The following is a 21,048-nucleotide window of genomic DNA, read 5'->3' as shown; positions in this document are numbered from 1 at the left end:
TGGTTATTGGCAATGAGAAACAAAAAGAGGTATTCATACACCTTTTGAATATAGACGGTCCACAATGCAGATACTCTCACCATTTCTAGCAACAGCTCAAATATTATCTAGAGCACTTTTTCAGACAGTTACAAATGTCATAAAAAATTTTTCCACTTTCTTTTAAACGGTATTGCGGAGACTGTTTTAGCATAGACAGATTTGACCTGGAATTATTAACATACTTTTGCTGAAGAGAAATTTGTAGACTTTCTCAGCCTGAGGCAATGTTTCATCAGTTATTATCCACACCACATCATACAGCTACCACTTACACATTTTTGTGCTGATATTCTAATGACAAAAAAGGGGTAAACGCATTAACTAATTTCAAACAACTATTACACACAACCATGAAATGGTTATAATGATCTTTATGCCTCTGGTCCCAGATAGCTTTGCAACCAAAAACACTCACATGATCCATTAGTAGTAGGGCAAAGCCGGTATTGGGGCATTCGTTTGTGCAAGTTGCATAAATTCAGGGGCAAACTTGATTCATTTACGACCCCTTCCTTTCACCTTGACCTATTGTTATGTTAGTTGACTTATGACTGCACAGGTATAACCTGAGCTTCCGAGAAACCCCTCCACCCATCCTCCTCAACTCCTTCTCCCTCACCCCTCTTGGAAACACCCTCTTCAATACAAGCACAGTTTTGTCATCAAATTAATTGACTTATTAATTCAATCGAAAAATTAAATACCTGTTCCCTTCTAGGAAATCCTCAGCCCTCCCCCTCCTGACTCCTGTCTGAAAATTGCCAGGCAGAGCACTCAGTCTTTGCTGGAGAGAAAGGATCACACTACAGTAAATTAAATTACATAGCGAAGGATATACCGTTTACATATAAAATCCAATTTGCTGGGGTTGGATCTCCCGTTTATTTCGTGAGAAAAGCTCGTCATACTTCACTGTTTTGGAAGATGCAGGTCTTTTAAAGAACATCAAAAACAAGAAAATTAAACAGATCACTTTTTTTCGAATCGTGCAAGGAGTACTGCCAAGAAATCGAAGTCAACATAACTCATTGCACATTATTACATCATTAAAAATCTCTTGCTCCTATTTTTGTACCAATCACAGGGCAGAGGTGCTGGTAGTTTCCTGTATTCCTGCAGCCACAGGTTGGGAGATAGGCTGCACTTTGCCCACTTGGGCCCGTGACTGCTGTTGGCTGCCACATCACCAGCTGCCTCGTGTATTACCACACACATAGCACCAGCTCATACAGGGCACAGAGCAGAAGTTGCACTATTCCCCGAACAAAGTGTCAGGTGAAGGCAACCCTCTGAGTGGCTGTGCTGACTTGTAAGAGGTGGTAGGAAGCACTAGGTTTCTGCTGCGATGACATCAGGTGTGATGTCCTCCTTTCATTACATTGGTACAGATAGGTGTTGGGAATAACACATTATGAACAAACCCCAGCCTAACACACATGCCGCAACTCGTAAAACATGCACCTGCTAACAGCTACAAGTAAATTCACAGTGCTAGAAAGCAATAACTCCCTTACCATGCTTCACTGGGACTGTCACCACAACAAATCTGCTTCCCATGGTGTCTGGACACCTTGTGCCCAGGCCCATGGATGACTAACAAGTGATCGCAGACCACCAAGCGACATTGATGGGAACTACTGACTGGTGATCATATCGCAAAGAGTGATGTGGTCCAGCCCAAAGTGTATAGACAGACGAAAACAAATCAATTCATCAAATTTGAAGAACAGTTGTTATATATCAGGTGTTTTGTATGTAGAGACGTTGGTGGACACAAACACTCTCTACGCACTGCCCTAACCTGTTATGAAGGCAGCAAAATGTGTGCTGAGAAGTAGTCCACTATTCATCTTCCCAGGGAGCGCCTCCAGTATTGTCAACTGGATAGTCCAACGACCTCAAAGCAGAAGTCAGCGTCCTTTTGATATCTGATACCTAGAAACCACCTCCAGTCTCTCTCAAGTCGTTACATCCTGTTTGTGTGTGCATAAACCAACCTGCCAGAACTGACGACCAAGGTTTCCCCTGAATACTGTAACCTGATTGGTTCTCACCAAATTAGTAGCCAGAGCTTGAGTCTATATAAACCCCACCCTTACACCCCAGGCCTCATTCCGCTATCGTTCACCAGTGCCTCAGGTTGTCATCTTGCTCATGTGCATTCTACCAGTTTTTATTAGGAAAAATAGGGTGATCATTGGCAATAAGCAAAAGCAGCTATCACAGACAATGGGAATTACGTGGTAAGTTAACATTAAAATCGGAATTTTGTAATATAAAATACTTTTCATGTTACTGTATCAGCATAGATCCACCAAATTGTGGATGAAATAAATGCTGAGATGCATCAGTGGCAGCAGCTGCAGTAGCAGCATTGTAAGTACAGTAGTATATACATTTTTTTTTCACATGATATTCTAGTATTATTTATTGGTCAGTCAGTGAACCTTTGTTGTTGTACATGATTTCGAAAATCAAGGTCAATAACTGTAACATTTTCATTAATACTTTTGTAATATTGAATAAATGTCATCTTATTTTTTAAGTATATAGCCAACATATATTTGATGAGCTAGTTGATGAAAGCCAGTAACAGCAGCATCACTGTAAGTAGTATAACTATTTTTCTTCTTTGTAGCATCGTGTATACATGATAAGCTGCTGTGTGACAAAAATTTCATCCTATATGTAATATGGTGCATATTCTTTGTTGTTGTTCTGGACGAATTTCCTTGTAGAAAAAGATTATAACAGATGGATCTTCCCGAATTCAGGTGAGGACGAAATGCTATAGTTGGTGGAGGAGATAGAGGAAGACCTTCATCAATGTAAAAAGGTGCTGGATGACCAGGGGCAGATGCCAAGGAACCAGAGCAAAATATGAACTCTGTTGTGCACAACACTACATCAACCAGCAGATGACCTCGAAGTATTTTCCCTCTTGTGACATTTATTGTGATCACTGACGCTACCTATAAAGTGATTGTACAACAGCATGACTCTCATGATGAGATCTGGAGAGAAATCCATTTATCTGCAACACACCACCATCGTGAACTTGTTCGGCCTACGTATGGTACTATCCCTCATGCTGGAAAGATTGAACCATGGGTTGCCATTTGTTTAGACACTGTATAAAGACATCATGAACTATCACTGCACATTAGTGTACATGCAGACGGTTTAGAACAGTCTATCAATATGGTGTGAAAATAGGAAGCTAAAGTAATACTCATCAGTGTGAGAGAAATGCATGTGGAATTATGTCCATACAAGAAACAACAAATATATACACTCCTGGAAATGGAAAAAAGAAGACATTGACACCGGTGTGTCAGACCCACCATACTTGCTCCGGACACTGCGAGAGGGCTGTACAAGCAATGATCACACGCACGGCACAGCGGACACACCAGGAACCGCGGTGTTGGCCGTCGAATGGCGCTAGCTGCGCAGCATTTGTGCACCGCCGCCGTCAGTGTCAGCCAGTTTGCCGTGGCATACGGAGCTCCATCGCAGTCTTTAACACTGGTAGCATGCCGCGACGGCGTGGACGTGAACCGTATGTGCAGTTGACGGACTTTGAGCGAGGGCGTATAGTGGGCATGCAGGAGGCCGGGTGGACGTACCGCCGAATTGCTCAACACGTGGGGCGTGAGGTCTCCACAGTACATCGATGTTGTCGCCAGTGGTCGGCGGAAGGTGCACGTGCCCGTCGACCTGGGACCGGACCGCAGCGACGCACAGATGCACGCCAAGACCGTAGGATCCTACGCAGTGCTGTAGGGGACCGCACCGCCACTTCCCAGCAAATTAGGGACACTGTTGCTCCTGGGGTATCGGCGAGGACCATTCGCAACCGTCTCCATGAAGCTGGGCTACGGTCCCGCACACCGTTAGGCCGTCTTCCGCTCACGCCCCAACATCGTGCAGCCCGCCTCCAGTGGTGTCGCGACAGGCGTGAATGGAGGGACGAATGGAGACGTGTCGTCTTCAGCGATGAGAGTCGCTTCTGCCTTGGTGCCAATGATGGTCGTATGCGTGTTTGGCGCCGTGCAGGTGAGCGCCACAATCAGGACTGCATACGACCGAGGCACACAGGGCCAACACCCGGCATCATGGTGTGGGGAGTGATCTCCTACACTGGCCGTACACCACTGGTGATCGTCGAGGGGACACTGAATAGTGCACGGTACATCCAAACCGTCATCGAACCCATCGTTCTACCATTCCTAGACCGGCAAGGGAACTTGCTGTTCCAACAGGACAATGCACGTCCGCATGTATCCCGTGCCACCCAACGTGCTCTAGAAGGTGTAAGTCAACTACCCTGGCCAGCAAGATCTCCGGATCTGTCCCCCATTGAGCATGTTTGGGACTGGATGAAGCGTCGTCTCACGTGGTCTGCACGTCCAGCACGAACGCTGGTCCAACTGAGGCGCCAGGTGGAAATGGCATGGCAAGCCGTTCCACAGGACTACATCCAGCATCTCTACGATCGTCTCCATGGGAGAATAGCAGCCTGCATTGCTGATGTGATGTATCTGACCCCAGGAATGTGTCAATAAAGTTTCCCCTTCCTGGGACAATGAATTAACGGTGTTCTTATTTCAATTTCCAGGAGTGTATATATATAACTGTAAATCATTTTTGTTTTTCTTATTTAACTACCTCACCAATATATAATGTAAGGTGTAGCCATTGTAGCTCAGTCAGTAACGTGATTGTGCTGCAGTGGCTACATATATTATTAGTACAAGCGTTCCATTTTCTATAAAAGCCCATTGCACACCAAGACCTGATGTAGTTGGTACCATGGCCACGTGGATGCAAATCAGGACTTTATTGTAAGTGGCTGAGTCTGTGATGCTGCAGAAGAAGACCAGAAAAAGAAGAAGAATCGAGTATTTCTACCCAATAACCTAAGAGCGATAATTACAGGTCCATCTAACTGTTGCAAGATAAGTGATCTCATATCACTACGAACACATCTGAATGGAGTCTGCTTTGAGCATGTATGTATATTTTCAAAAATGCTGTTTCATCTCAAGTACCAGCTACTGCAGGATGCAACATATATGAAATTCAGACAAAGCAGTCAAATTCCCCCACCAGAAAAAATAAAGCCAAACACCATGTTCGTATTTTACAATATTTCTGTGGAAAACTAAGATAAAATTCTACAATATTACTGTTTTGGTCATCATATGAGTATTGATATATTTTATTGGAGTCACACACGTTCCAAAATACAAAAACAGTTGGTGAGGGATAATGCAAATCTCATTATAGCTCTCAGACAAGACAGTTTGAACTGAATACACATTTACCAGGCGTAAGTAGGAACCAACATATCATTCAATGATTTTGTAAAGATGTTTGCAGATTGCTGGAATCACACACAGTATGGATTTATTGTTACTGATGGTTCAAGAAAACTGAATGCCAGAAGGTATAGACGGAACTTCCAGAAGTTTCTGTATATAAATAGCTATAAAGTAAATCACGAGTATGTTAGTATATATCATACCACGGAAAAAATTGTACATATGCCAGGCACTCAGCAGAGGGGATAGGTGTGCTTAGACAGAATGCATTTGTACACACATGGAAAATTTCAATCTCTCGAACGTAAAGTTGTAAAGGTATATACAGGGTGTAAATTTTAAGCTGACAAACCAGAATAACTCGAAAAATAAGCTTCATACGATAAACTGTGTAGACTCCAAAGTTGATTATGCAAACCACACTAAAAAATGCACTGATACCAGCTTTGTGCTACTATTTCCATCCTAGAATATAGCTGGAGTATGTAGGAACCGTACCGAATAAGACTGTTAGCAGGCATTAAAAGTATACAAAATAGGGTATCACTAATGGCCACATATTTGTTTGATTATGAGAAAACATCATGAAAATGCAGAAAAAAACTGAGATGGAAGATGGTGGCAGTTGGATGAAAACTATCTCACAAAAGGTTATTTAGAATGTTTCAGGAACCAGTATTAAGTGAGGAACGTAGGAATATGCTATGGTTCCCAAGGTATCAATCTCGCAGCGACTGCAAATATAAGATTAATTTACTGGCAGCTTGAAAGTGGTATCTAAGAAATCATTTTCCGCACACTCAATATGTTAATATATGATACAAAGGGAAGTACCCTCTGCCATGCACTTCACAGCATGTTGCCGAGTATGGCTGCAGATACAGATGTAAAAGTCAAACACGGCGTGCTAGAGTGAGCTTGATGCAGCCAGTCACAGCTCAAGTTTCAGGACGTTAGGCGAGTATCGGGCCGCGAAGCACTAAGCAGCTTGATTACTTGGCGAGCAGCGATGGTGCAGGTTATATGGGCCAGTAAGACTCAGTGCACTTCTTTCTCCATCTACTACATCATCGTTTGCAAATCACTATTGTGCACTTCAGAGTTAAGTGCCTGTCACAGGCTTCTTCGAACAACCATATGACTGCTTCTCTATCGTTCCACACTCTAACATCGTGCGGGAAGAATTAATACTTAAATATTTCTGTACGAGCTCTGATTTCTGTTTTTTGTTACGACCATTTCTCCCTTTGAAGGTTGGCGACACTAAAATATTTTCACATTCTGAGGAGAAAGTTAGTGATTGATATTTCGTGAAAAGATCTCGCCGAAACGAAAAACGCCTTCGTCTTAACGATTGCCACCTAACTCACTTATCATGTCCGTGACACTAACCACTATTTTTCGATGGTACAACACTAGCTGCCTTTTTCGATATCGTCTGTCAATCCTGTCTTGGCAAGCATGGCACACTGCACGCCAGTACTCTAGCAGAGGACGACCAAGAGTAGTAAAGGCAGTCTTTTCAGCCAATAAAATAGTCTTTGGTTTGCCTTCACCACAATATTATCTATTAGATCGTCCAAACTTAAGACATCTTAATCGTAATTCCTAGGTATGTAGCTCAACTGAAAGCCTGTAAATTTGAGCGATTTATCGTGTAACCGAAATTTAACAGATATCTTTTCCTACTCATGTAGATGACCTCACAAGTTTCCGTATTCAGAGACAACTGCTAGTTTTAGAACAATAGAGAAAGCGTGTCTAAGTCGTTTTGCAATCGGTTTTGATGTTCTGGTGACTTTACTAGGCGATAAATGAGAGCATCATTTGCAAACAATCTAAGAGGTTTTCTCAGATTATCTCCTAAATAGTTTACATTGATTACCAACAGCATGGGCCTACAATACTTCCTTTGGGAACAATGGATATCACATCTGTTGTCCTCGATAATTTTTCGTCGATTACTATGTACTGTAATCTGCCTGATCGAAAATAACGAAGCCAGTCGCACAATTGAAGCAATATTCCATAGGCATGCAATTTGATTAGAAGACTCTTGTGAGGAACAGTGCCAAAAGCCTTCTGGAAATGCAGAAATATGGTATCAGTTTGAGATACCCTGCCGATAGCATACCGGTGACCAGAGATGTGGCAGCATAAAAGTACCCTTAGGGTACCTTAGGATTTTGTTATATAGATACGGATAATGTAGGCGTTGTTCAGAATGAGCAGTGCATCCTATATGGATCGGACGTAACGATTGACGGTTTTGAGCACCAATAGTATAGTTTGTTTCAGAGTGGAAATTGAAACACTCATCGTGATGACAAGTATGGTCGTTTGGCGGTACACGAGCTGCTACAAATAATTAACGAAAAAATTAGTGACAACTGTTGTTACACGATATTTCTGCTGACAAGAGTTTCCACAGCTTTCAAACAGCGTTCTGCAGCAGATCGTTGCCAAACAACATATATTGTCTAACCGCTGAGGATCCAAGAGTCCTTTCTGAGAATCAAAATGCTTGGTTTTTTTTTTTTTTTTGCGATGAGATGCGATACGGTGATGCCGACTGACAGCTGTCGATACACTTCCAGCATACTTCCACTTACCTTTTGCTAAGCTATGGGAGTTTTTGTTGTAAACTTTATGTAAAGTGTGTAGACAGCCAATTCGGAACCATTAAGAGAAGTGTGATGTGAGATCGACAGGAAGTGTTGTGGTCTGCGCAATTTCAGTGCTGTGCTTCTGCACCTGGAAAATACACAATGTCACCGTAGTTCAAAGAAGACTTTTTAAACACCCGTCTTGCAGGCTGTATTGGCTCCAAGTAAACATGTTCTTCATAGACAAGAAAATGATCGCTAGGCATCGTGGGCTGGCTATGAGTTAAAAAATATCCGTAAACACCCACGTAATGTGGAACTTATGACAAGACGTGAGGAGAGACGGACCCGCCAGTAGAAGGAGGTGAGGACTACTGCGATGTCAGCATAAAACCGCAACAGCAGCACGGGTTGGTCAGGAGAGTTCAGTGATTCCTAAGCTGGACAAATCGATCACGGAAATTTCAGCTGTTCTAAAGCTGCCTAAAGTTGACTGTTGGTGATGCGACTGTGAAATGGAAACACGAAGGAACAAACATAGCTGAAACAGGACCCGGCAAACCTCGTGTACCGTCGAGCATTGATGGGGGATGGTTGTAATTAGTGAAAAGGATCACGTGTAGCATAGTCCTCACCTCGTAGACTAACCCAGTCGGGAATAGAATCTGGGATCCCGTGATCCAGATGCCTCTGGATCACGGGGTCCCAGGTTCTATTCCCGACTGGGTTACGGATTTTCTCCACCTGGGGACTGGGTGCTTGTGTTGTCCCCATCATTTCATCATCATCATTACCATCATCATTCGTGACAATGGTTAGATTGAACTGTGTAAAAATTGGAACTTCGTACAGGCACTGATGACTGCGCAGTTGAGCGCCCCACAAACCAAACATCACCACCATCATCATCATCATCATCACGAGTTGCGTAGTGCTACCAGCAGTCCAGCAAGCATGACGACTGTGTGCGCGGAATTGAAATAAAGGTCTAAAGTGATAGAGCAGCTCCTCACATGGCACACGTCTCTGTAGTCAGTGCTAAACGACACTTGAGGTGGTGTACAGCGTGCCGCCACTGGACAATGACGACTGGAAACCAGTGATCTTGGGCGATGAATCACGCCGCATCATGTGGCAATCCGATAGAAGGATTTGGGTTTGTAGATTGCCAGGAGAACATTACCTATCATCATGTATAGAGGTAAGAGTGAAGTATGGAGGATGTGGAGTTCCGTTTTGGGGTTTTCTTCGCGGTCAGGGGGGTGGTCCCCTAATTGCATTCACGAAAACCCTCAATACAGAGGGATATAAACACATTTTGCTGCATTGCGTACTGCGTAGAGTAGACGAAATGTTTGGAGATGAAGACTGTATCAGTATGACAATCCCCTCTCTCATAAAGCAGTATCCGTGAGACAATTTTTTGTGGACAGTAACAATCCTGAAATGGACTGGCCTGCCCAGATTCCAGACTTGAATCCAATGGGATATCTTTAGGATGAATTAAAATGTCGAATTCGCTCCAGATCTCAGTGTCCGACATCACTACCTTCTCTGGTTCCGGATCTTGAGGAAGAATGGGTTGTCATTCCTCCAAGTACATTCAAACACCTCCTTGAAAAAGTCCCCTACCAGAGTTCAAGCTGCTATAAAGGCGAAGGGTGCTCACACCCCTTATTAATGTACACTAATAGCTGTCCGGATACTTTTGATCAGGTAGTGTATTCTTATATAGAGGGTATTTGTCAAGGAGTTAAGTGATGCAACAGCAACTTTAGTCTGGATGGAGAGATACATAAACGTAATACAAAAGCGTAAAGTTAGGAGTTTTTATGCAAATTGAAACTACCTCTTTAATTTTTATTATTAAACACTGACCTACAGAATTTTTCCTGACAAAGACATCTCAGACTTGATCTATTCCTTTATTAACCATAATATACAAGTCCAACGCAATCTCAATGCTATACATTGGCAACATGATTTCCAATAATTAACACAAAAGAATGGCCCTGAATTGCAAAAACCCTAACAATAATACAAATCCAAAACGTATGAAATTAAAGAAATATGAAACTACCTCCAACTCTCTTAATTGCCTAAATTCATTTGAGTCACGAATCCCAACAGTGCAAACCCCATTTCTCTTCATAAGCCACTTACCTCACAGAAAATCTTCATAACACAAACTATAGCAATTACAGAAAGTAGCAACTACAGCCAGTTAAATAAAAAGATTCTAACCACTATAGACTCTAATTACTAGGAGGCACATAGCTAACGAAAGAAAAATTTTGTTGAAGAACAAAGAATGTATTTAGAAAATTTTACCCTATTCGTTTCAAAAATTATATAGTTGTCAATAATTCCACGGCACAAACATTATGAACCAAAGATCCATCTTCATATAGTTCCTTGAGTATTTCGTTATAAATACATCATTTCACCTCACTTTACAATGCATGTCCTGCCAACACAGAGTCTCCACTAACAATATCATGCCCGTACATTTCCCTATCCACTCGCCACCTGCTAGTCCATCCAGCCACAGAACCTCTTGCCGAGGGCGCATACTGCTGTCAGCGATATTAATTCAATCTACAGAGCTCCAACAAACAAACAGGCTACTTACAAAATATTCTGCAGTTCTTCCCGTATTTTATTTATACGCAGATGGATATCAGTTTTCATGTAGCTCACGAACTCACTTTCACATAGCCAACATAATAAAATAGCACTGGTGAATGATTTGTAATTTAATCTAGTACATTCACAGACTTATCCACATTTCCATCACGCATGTCGTTAATTGGTGTATTCCAGTACACGTTTAACGATTGTTTATTTTTTTTAAACTTATTTGTTGGTAGTACTTTGTAATCCATTTACTACTTCAACGAAATTTAATTTAGAAACCAGAATCATGTGAACGTTTAAGGAACTCCTCAACTATACTCTTCTCATAATCTGATTCTCCCACGTCTTCCGTGAACTGCATTGGACTTACTTATAAGATCTTGTTCATCCATAGAACTGTAGCTGTTGTCCCCACTGCGGCACGTTTTTACACAGAAACCAGCTTCATGCAGGTACTTCGTCAGCTCACCCACTGGATCTTTTGCACGTAGGTAGGGGGTTTCGAACTGACGATAATCCTACAACAGACCAAACGTACCCTTCTTATAGCTGAACTGACACACAGAGTTACGCTTTATTTCAAGTTGGGATTGTCAGACACGTGGGCGTTTACGTTTGAAAGCAATTAAAGTTTGATGGAGTTCCATGGCTCGACATTTCATTAAACATGTGTATTAAAAATCACCATGACATCTCCACTAAGAGGTAAATAAATTACGGCTTACCGTCATATAGGTACTCCAACGAGAGGACGTGGCCAGGTTTTCAAACATCTTATATAACGGACTGCCGATCACAATGATCACAAGTGTTTCACCTCCAGGAGATAGAAGTTTGCTGATGTTCTGAAGAGCGATTCTGCAATGAAGTGCTTCACATCAGAATGACCCTATTTTTTAATAACAAACTGAAGATGAATATAGTTAACAGAATGATTAATAAATGGAGCAACCAATACTTAATTGAATCAATCCATAACCGTTTAGGTTACATAATTCAGTATTTGTAGATGTGGGAGACTTTTCTACACTAGGAGAAATATGTAACTAAGTTCCTCAAAGCTCTACCCAAGATATATTTAGTGATCTGACAAAAACTTCAAAAAATTGTATGACATAACTCTTTACTGACACGTAAAAATAGTTACTAACTGTTCTTGCTTACATCGTCTCCCTGACATTAAAATAAAAGATAATTGTTTCTTCCCCTCAGTAAGTACAATATTAATTGTATTTCGGTACTAGCTGAAAAACCGTATGTGTGTTCTTAAGCAAGAAAGACATTTCCAGGCAATGCAAAATCCAGTAAACCACAGATACAACCCGCCTGGCTAGCAGCGCGGTCTAACGTGCTGCTTCCCGAGATGGAAGGCATGCCAGTCCCCAGCACGAATCCATCCAGTGGATTTGTGCCGAGGTCCGGTCTGCCGGCCAGCTTGTGGCTGGTTTTTAGGCGGTTTTCCATCTGCCTCGGCGAATGCAGGCTGGTTTCCCTTATTCCGCCTCAGTTACACTATGTCGGCGATTGCTGCGCAAACACTGTCTCCACGTATGTGTACACCATAATTACTCTACCATGCAAACCCAAACATTGGTGTTATACTCTTCTGGTATGACAGGTTCCCGGGGGGAGGATTGGGGGTCCACTGGGCGCCGAACCACACAATAACCCTGGGTTCGGTGTGGGGCGGCGGTGGGGTGGGTGGACTGCTGTGGCCCGTTGTGGGGTTAATGGACCACTGCGGGCTACGGCAGGACGAAGCCTCTCTGTCGGTTGTAGGACCCCAGTTCAATGCATAATACACAATACACAAACCACAAATACAATATTTAGCCCATAGTCGTCGAAAACAGTATTTCCTAAGATAATAAGAACCATATTATGCAAATTACACTAACGAGCTCTCTTTACCAATGATCTGCCTAGACATAATTAGTAATGTGATGTGCTTCTAAGCAGATTACCTCACAGTTCATTGAAGAGGCCATTCAAATAATTCCTTGGTGCCACTAATAAGGGACGTACCCAGCTTGAACGGCCAAAACCGTATACAAATTCTTTTCAGATACAGAGACATTGAAATTTCCTCACAGATTAAGACTAGATGCCGGACCTAGACTGGAAGTCAGAATCTTTGCCTTTTGTGTACAAGTGCACTACTGACTGAATTACCCAAGCATGACTCACAATGCCTCTCACAGCTTTACTTCCGCCAGTACCTCATCTCCGACGTTCCAAACTTCACAGATGCTCTCCTGCTGGACTAGCTCTCCTGGGATAAAGGATGTTGTGGAGACATAGCTTAGCCACAGCCTGGAGGAGATTCCAGAATGAAATATTTGCCTTGCAGCTGAGTGTGCGCTGATACGAAACTGCCTGGCAGATTAAAACTGTGTTCCGCAACGAGACTCGAATTCTTAACATTTGCCTTTCGCGGGTGAGTGTTTTATTGAATTTATCTGTTGATAAATGAATAAAGAACAAAATAAAAAATAAATATAAACAATAGCTGGGTTCCGAACACGGGTCGCAAAACTGACAGGCCTCAACACTAGCTGCCATGTCACTTCATTTTAATTTCTTATTAAAGGAAAGGACGGATACAGTCAGCTTCAGGCTCGATGGAGACGAGGTAGGCTGGCGTCGATTCCCGGGGCCTGGCCATGATGCCTCCCCTTGCTCCCCGACCCCCCTCCCCCCCCCCTTTCCCTGTCACTGTGCTGGTCCCTCATATGGTACTGGCCTCTTTATTTATTTTTTCGAATAAAACTTGATAGACATAATTCCACAATTCCGGTACTCAAAAGAAAACAATTTCTTTCTCTAGAAAGGACGCACTGAGAAAACGTTCCAGAACAAGGAAAAAGAAAGACCTATCCAAACTTATCCAATACCTTGACGACGATAGTTAGGTGCTAAATATATAAGAATAAAGCACGCTAACGTGGAAGCCCATTTCCAATGCGAGTTTACTATGTGCTGGCAAAAAACACGGGGCAGGGATCGTTGTCAGGAAGACTAACATCGAACAATACTATTTTCAAGTTTCTCAATGGTGTGGCCATTTCAATAGGGGAGAGGGATGATTGTACTCCCCAATGGCAGAGCAAAGATCTGGTACTATGCTGTGTAACCGATAAAATGTAGGCTTCCAGAAGACTTATTACAATATAAAATTCACGTATGTGACGCAGTTTAGAGTTGATCTGGCCAACATCTACACGGGGAGTCAGACTGTGATGTAAATATTATAATTTTACAACATTTACGTTGGTAAAAGCACAATGTTCGAACAAAAAGCTATATCTAGTGGCAAAAGGATAATAGTACACCACAAAAAAGAAGGAAAAACATGGTGAACAGTGTGGAAAAGTTCGGAATAGAAAATTGTGCCTATGTTTCGGAAATAAAGTGGTAGTGCGACCTCCAGACCAGAGGAGAGGAAGCGCAGGTCACAGCAAACTATCCCACTGAAGATGCCTTAGAGCAACAAAAAGGGCGAAACGTGTCTGGGAAAAATAAAGTAAGTTGCAGCAAGAAAAGGCGGTTTTATTTACAAAACATGTAGAAATACGTCATACATTTAATATTTTCTGTAATTATTTCACTCTGTATTTACTAGACTAACATTTGCCTTACAACACAAACAGATACACGTTTGACAAATTGCCTGTTGGCGTCTGTCTCGGGTTCTTCGGCCGATATTCGTCTACATCTACATACATACTCCGCAATCCATAATACGGTGCGTGGCGGAGGGTACCTCGTACCACAACTAGCATCTTCTCTCCCTGTTCCACTCCCAAATACAATGAGGGAAAAATGACTGCCTATATGCCTCTGTACGAGCCCTAATCTCTCTTATCTTATCTTTATGGTCTTTCCGCGAAATGTAAGTCGGCGGCTGTAAAATTGTACTGCAGTCAGCCTCAAATGCTGGTTCTCTAAATTTCCTCAGTAGCGATTCACGAAAAGAACGCCTCCTTTCCTCTAAAGACTCCCACCAAAGTTCCTGAAGCATTTCCGTAACACTTGCGTGATGATCAAACCTACCAGTAACAAATTTAGCAGCCCGCCTCTGAATTGCTTCTATGTCCTCCCTCAATCCGACCTGATAGGGATCCCAAACGCTCGAGAAGTACTCAAGAATAGGTCGTATTAGTGTTTTATAAGCGGTCTTATTTACAGATGAACCACATCTTCCCAAAATTCTACCAATGAACTGAAGACGACTATCCGCCTTTTCCGCAACTGCCATTACATGCTTGTCCCACTTCATATCGCTCTACAATGTTACGCCCAAATATTTAATCGGCGTGAGTGTGTGAAGCGCTACACTGCTAACGGAGTATTCAAACATTACGGGATTCTTTTTCCTATTCATCTGCATTAATTTACATTTATCTATATTTATATTTAGCTGCCATTCTTTACACCAATCACAAATCCTGTCCAAGTCATCTTGTATCCTCCTACAGTCACTCAACGACGACACCTTCCCGTACACCACAGCATCATCAGCAAACAGCCGCACATTGCTATCCATCCTATCCAAAAGATCATTTATGTAGATGGAAAACAACAGCGGACCTACCACACTTCCCTGGGGCACTCCAGATGATACCCTCACCTCCAATGAACACTCACCATCGAGGACAATGTACTGAGTTCTATTACTTAAGAAGTCTTCGAGCCACTCACATATTTGGGAACCAATCCCATATGCTCGTACCTTAGTTAGGAGACTGCAGTGGGGCACCGAGTCAAACGCTTTCCGGAAGTCAAGGAATATGGCATCCGTCTGATACCCTTCATCCATGGTTCGCAAGATATTATGTGAAAAAAGGGCGAGTTGCGTTTCGCAGGAGCGATGCTTTCTACAGCCGCGCTGATGCATGGACAGCAACTTCTCTGTCTCAAGGAAATTCATTATATTCGAACTGAGAATATGTTCTAGAATCCTGCAACAAACCGATGTTAAGGATATTGGTCTGTAATTTTGAGGATCCGCCCTACTACCCTTCTTATATACAGGCGTCACCTGCGCTTTTTTCCAGTCGCTCGAGACTTTACGTTGGGCAAGAGATTCGCGATAAATGCAAGCTAAGTAAGGAGCCAATGCAGTAGAGTACTCTCTGTAAAACCGAATTGGAATCCCATCAGGACCTGGCGATTTATTTATTTTCAACCCATTCAGCTGCTTCACAACCCCAGGGATGTCTCACTATTTCCTCCATACGGGAATCTGTACGAGACTCAAACGGGAGTATATTTGTACTATCCACCTGCGTGAAAGATTTCTCAAATGCTAAATGATGATTTTTCTGACATTCCAACAGCACGAGTGGCTGGCATTGTCGACGTTTCACTCTCCATTGCTGGTGGGGTGAAGCTCTGACAATGCCAGCCACTCGTGGTGGTGAAATGTCAGAAACATTATCAGACGAACGTCAGCCGAAGAACCTGAGACAGAAGCCAACAGGAAGTTTGTCAACAAGTGGCCACGAAAGCCAGGAAAATTTTGAAGATACACTTTTCTAAGAGCAGCTGTAAATACAGAAAGATCAGTGCTCATTCAGTTCAGCTAGTATCTACTCTTTTTTTTTTCACGATGAATTCAGCAATTCAATAACAGATTATTGTAAAAATTTTCAACAAAATAAAATTTATCAACTATATGTTGTACCTATTTTTAAACAGAAATATGTAAATTCTATAAATTATTTGTTGAAGGCAACACAGACAGCTAGAGGTTTCTAGATGCATCTGTAACCTCTTTATAGCTCTTTACCTGAGGCAGATCAGCCAATATTTTCTCTTGAAAATCCATTCTGACCTGATGGGGCACGAGTAACAATACAGTTAATGTCAAGAGAGTAACACACATTTAAAATCATTCAAATGCGAAACATAGAGGCACAGTGCAGTTTTTATTTGTGAGTTTATTAATCCGATCTGGGATATTTCATAGTATGCACCAATGTTCTGACACTGTCACCAGTAATGCCATCTGTTAGTGGGATAAGAAAAGGTTTGCATAAATACTTTGATATCTGTATATAATATTATCTGTGCAATCAGTTATTTCAAAAGCTGAATTACACTAAGAAGTAGATTATGTATTAACAAGAAATAAAATATTTAAAACATGTACTGTACTTGTACAAGTGTTACATTAGTTAGGCATAGTCTTTCTTTAACAATAGCAAACTTAGAGAGCGGAAATTTGTAGCAGTTGGATCGTTGTGGCAATGGCATTCTGTGCGCTAATGAGAGCATTCTGTGATGTTTGATGAAATACGTATGGAGGAATATTTATAACATGGCTATATAAGTGATATATTTATTTCTAACACACAGCTTCTCACGAACTGTTTGTGTTCACATTCTAAAACCAAAAGACTCAAATACAGTGTAAACTATTTTCGCAACCCATCATTACAAATTAATTTGGCACTCAAGTATTAAGTTTCGTTATGATTGTACGGTTTCAGTCATTGCAGTAAGTTATTCAGATTAGAACCGCACTTAATTAACTGAACAGTAGTTATTTTGATTAGCCCATGAACAGGATTTTAATACATGAAACCTAATGGTGTGAAGGATTATTGTACTTATTACATTGTTAGATTATCACGTGATCGAGTGAGGCAATGTAATATCAACCTCCCTTTTGTCTTAGTTGTTTTTCCTCATTCTGGTTACTGTCAGTACATGCGATACACACTCACTATTTCTTGACCCAGTATATAGGGGATCCAGTTTCATTCCTCTTCCAGAAGATATTGCCGCTTTGGAGGCATGTATCAGTGTCCAGAATCCAAATGAGGGGGATGAATATTGCTACACATGATTGCTAATGGGTTGCGACAGAAATTACCCAAAACATGCGTAATGTACAGACATATACAAAATATGTAATGTCTGTGGCATTATAGTATCAACGGCTTGTCATTCCCTGTGAAACTCAGGGACATACCAAAATTCGAGAGACAGGTTTCTAATTATTCAACTCACATTTACCACTTGGACATAGACAAAAGCAAACAAGTTGATGATGAAGAGAACACTGTGCGGATAGAACTATAGCATAAAGTAGTTGAAGCTCTATACTTTTCTAAACGAGCACGTCAGCTTCCCAAACGTGTAGACTTATTACTATTCTCCGAAGCCGAGAAGCATCACTATGTCTCGATCAAAAACATGTACTGTATACTTTATGCCCAGCTGTCTAAACATAAGCGTAAATGCCAATTTTGTCACAGATGCCTCAGCTCTTTTAGTAAGACCAAGTATCTAGGAAGGCATCTAATTGATTGCACGAGCCAAGAATTGATATGCGTGGAAATGCCTACCGAGGATACAAAGTGCTAAAGTTTAAGAATGAGCACAACAAGAAGAGCTGTCCCTTCATCGCATATGCTGAATTTGAATCCTTAGTATAGCTCCTCTGACGTGTTCTGAAAATGATCCCATTTACACACATACTATCTTGACAGAGCAGCACGTATTGTATGCAGCAGTTTATCAAGCTACTTGCTTGTATAACTCTACTATCAATCAATTTGAATTATACATCATGGATAATACAGAGAGATGGTTGCTTCTGAGCTCAAAAAAATTTCACTCAGTGTTGTGGGGATTTATTGCAATAACATTCCCATGACCAAACATCAGGGGTGAATTATGTCTTATATGGGCAGGTAATTGACTGTTGTATTTGTGAACTGTCGTTGGATTGAAAAGGAGAAACTCCATGTAGAGACCACTGTCATCAAATGGGTAGGTCCCTTGATGTAGCTCACAACACATGTGACTTGAAATACCAACCACCATGACACACAATTTGAGTGAGTATGATGCTCAGTTTCTTATTGAGCAGTTGGGTAATGTTTGCATGAAGATTGATAAGGTCAGTGTTATACCCAACAACGTAGAAAACTATGAGGTTGTGCTGAAAAGTAATGCCTCTGTATGTTTTTATAGAAATTCTTAAAGCTTTTTACTTAAAAGGAACTTAATTAACATTCTAGAACTTTATTTCTCATGCCTACACATTTATTTCTCAATGTAGTCAACCTGGCAATTAACATTCCTCTTAATGAGATATTAATTTGTTGATTCTGTCTCTAAAGAATGTTTGACTTTGTTGATAGATCCACAGCCTCATCTCTACTTGCACCACTTTATTACTATCAAGTGAAATCTTAGAAGATGTTCTTTAAGTTCTGGAAATAGATGACAATTGGGTGGGTAAATTCAGGACTTTATGGAGGATGATCGATGACAATGAACCCAAGGCATCAGATAGTTGCAGATTCCACAGCATAGTCACGCTGAAGGAAAGGGTCCTCCATATGTGGATGGGTTCTTTGAGTTAATGCTTTAAGTTTTTTGAGGGTCTCGAAGTCCTTGAAGAGCTTATGGTAATACCTTTAACCATGAGTTTCAAATGTACCATATTGTGAACATCCCAGAACATTGTGAGTATGACTTGGCCTTATGATGGCATGGTCTTGAAATTTCTTGGTGTTAGTGATCCTCTGTGGCGGAACTCCATTGATATTCTCTTGTTTTGGTGTTCAACTTGTTGAATTCAGCTTTCTTCACTTGTCACAATGTTGTTAGAGAACCCATTACTCTCACACTGAAAACGCAAAAGAAACTGTTGACAAATGTCCAGTCTCCCCTGTTTCATGTCAGAAATGAGCATTCGATGCACCCACCGTGCACACAGTATAGTGTTTCTTACGCACCAACATAGCTAGGTTAGATGCCACCATGTTACACGCTATAATTCAGAGCCCTCTAGTGACAGAGTTTTAAAACTTGCGCCAGCGAAGCGTGAAAGTCGACTGAGTAATATGCATGAAATATAACAACCGAAATTGAAAAGAGAATGAAACATTCTGTCCACCACGCCCTCCTAATTTCATTTATCAAATAAATCAAGCCGAGAACAGAGCACCACTACTCGGATTCATCACATTTCATGCAACTGCTTCTTCAAAACTTTTAATACAATGCATCAGGAGGACAAGTATATCACCAGAGCTACACATCCAGAAGATGCAAAGTTTCGTCTTGTGACTAAGAACGGATCTATCCCTACAAATAACTGGATTCGAAGGAGAGACTCAACGAAACAACGTTACCTCACATAACTACGTTCACCAGGAAATTCACAAGCATTACCTTAACGGATGCTGAGTATGACCACCTGGGTTGGAGTTCAACATTCCTGATTTAGGAGAATATGATAAATTGTAAGTGGACACTGACATACGCCTACTTGCGAACAATTTTCAGAAATTTCAGAATGTGTGCATGGACACATACACTCTGGATCCTGCGCTCTATTACGCTGTGCAAGGACTTTCGTGGCATGCAATGGTAAAAAAGACACTGTTGGCATCAGACTTTTAATCGACATATACAAGCTGCTTTCTTTCCAAACACAGCAGTGTGTACACTGGTATGCCTAGGCAAATAACCTGCATATGAGCGAGGAGAAGTACAGGCTATCTAAAAATATGAGTTACATTCTTTACTTGGCTGTAAGCAAACTCATAAGGCACGCTATGCTGCAGTCTCTGCCATATGGAAGCTTCCAACAGGTGTCCAACAAGGAAGTCGTCAGAATGGGGAAGAAGATCCAACGTGTGGGTGAGGCTTTGGCATATTTTAACCATCTGCACATTGCACAATGCTAGGGAATAAGCACAGATACATTCTGCACTACAGAAATCCCTGGTAATGACTCTGTTAGAATCATCATCAGTATCTACTTCAAGCTTCCCTGTCTGAAAGAATACGTTGAAGCAAATAGTGAAAAGAGGGCTCTGTCGACGTGATTTTGAAAATGGTCTTTATAAGTTAACGAATAATTCTGTTTTCGGCAAAACCATGGAAAATGTTGTAAACCACCACAAAACTCATTTAGTTTACCATAGGGAGGGGCGCTATGGTGCAAGAGATTACATCACCAAGCCATAATCTTCAATGAACGACATTCACTGTGAAGATGGATAAGGTTTCAGTGATGAAACGTGTCTATATCAGAATGTGTATTTGGACCCCTCCAAGCTCCACATCTAATTGGTGCAAGGCTGCGATCCATATAAAGTAATTAGGTACAACCTCCACACATTTATCACAGCTGCACCTGCGGCTGAAATTCCTTATGGTACAAAACCTCAGAACAAGAAGATTACCAACCTAATGAAAGACGACGCAAATGGAATGCACACTGCAGAGTTCGTGAGACTCAGACCTAAAATGTACACGTACTATACAAGTGCATGTGTCACCCTAAGGCGGACTAATGATGTGCATCGTGTGACCTCAAAGGCTCTCACGATCAAGGATTATAAGAAATGTCTGCTTGCAGTGTTGGTGGTGTTCTGCATATGATTCACAAAGTAGTCTTTAAATTG

At 41.6% G+C, this 21,048-nt stretch overlaps 1 protein-coding gene across 1 annotated transcript in view; it reads right to left on the bottom strand.

The window, feature by feature from the left end:
• LOC124795971 (juvenile hormone acid O-methyltransferase-like) overlaps positions 1-21,048 on the bottom strand; it is a 56,800-nt gene that overhangs the window by 13,918 nt on the left and 21,834 nt on the right. Inside the window, exons 2-3 of the mRNA XM_047260053.1 lie at positions 11,338-11,470; positions 10,983-11,130 (exon numbers count right to left, since the gene is read on the bottom strand). Of these exons, the coding sequence (XP_047116009.1) occupies positions 10,983-11,130; positions 11,338-11,470 (281 nt within the window). The remainder of the gene's footprint in view (positions 1-10,982; positions 11,131-11,337; positions 11,471-21,048) is intronic.

This window comes from Schistocerca piceifrons, chromosome 4 (assembly GCF_021461385.2).
Source record: "Schistocerca piceifrons isolate TAMUIC-IGC-003096 chromosome 4, iqSchPice1.1, whole genome shotgun sequence".
NCBI classification, from domain to species: Eukaryota; Metazoa; Arthropoda; class Insecta; order Orthoptera; family Acrididae; genus Schistocerca; species Schistocerca piceifrons.
The sequence above is the reverse complement of the archived record's forward strand: the minus strand, read 5'-3'. Positions and strand labels throughout refer to the sequence as shown.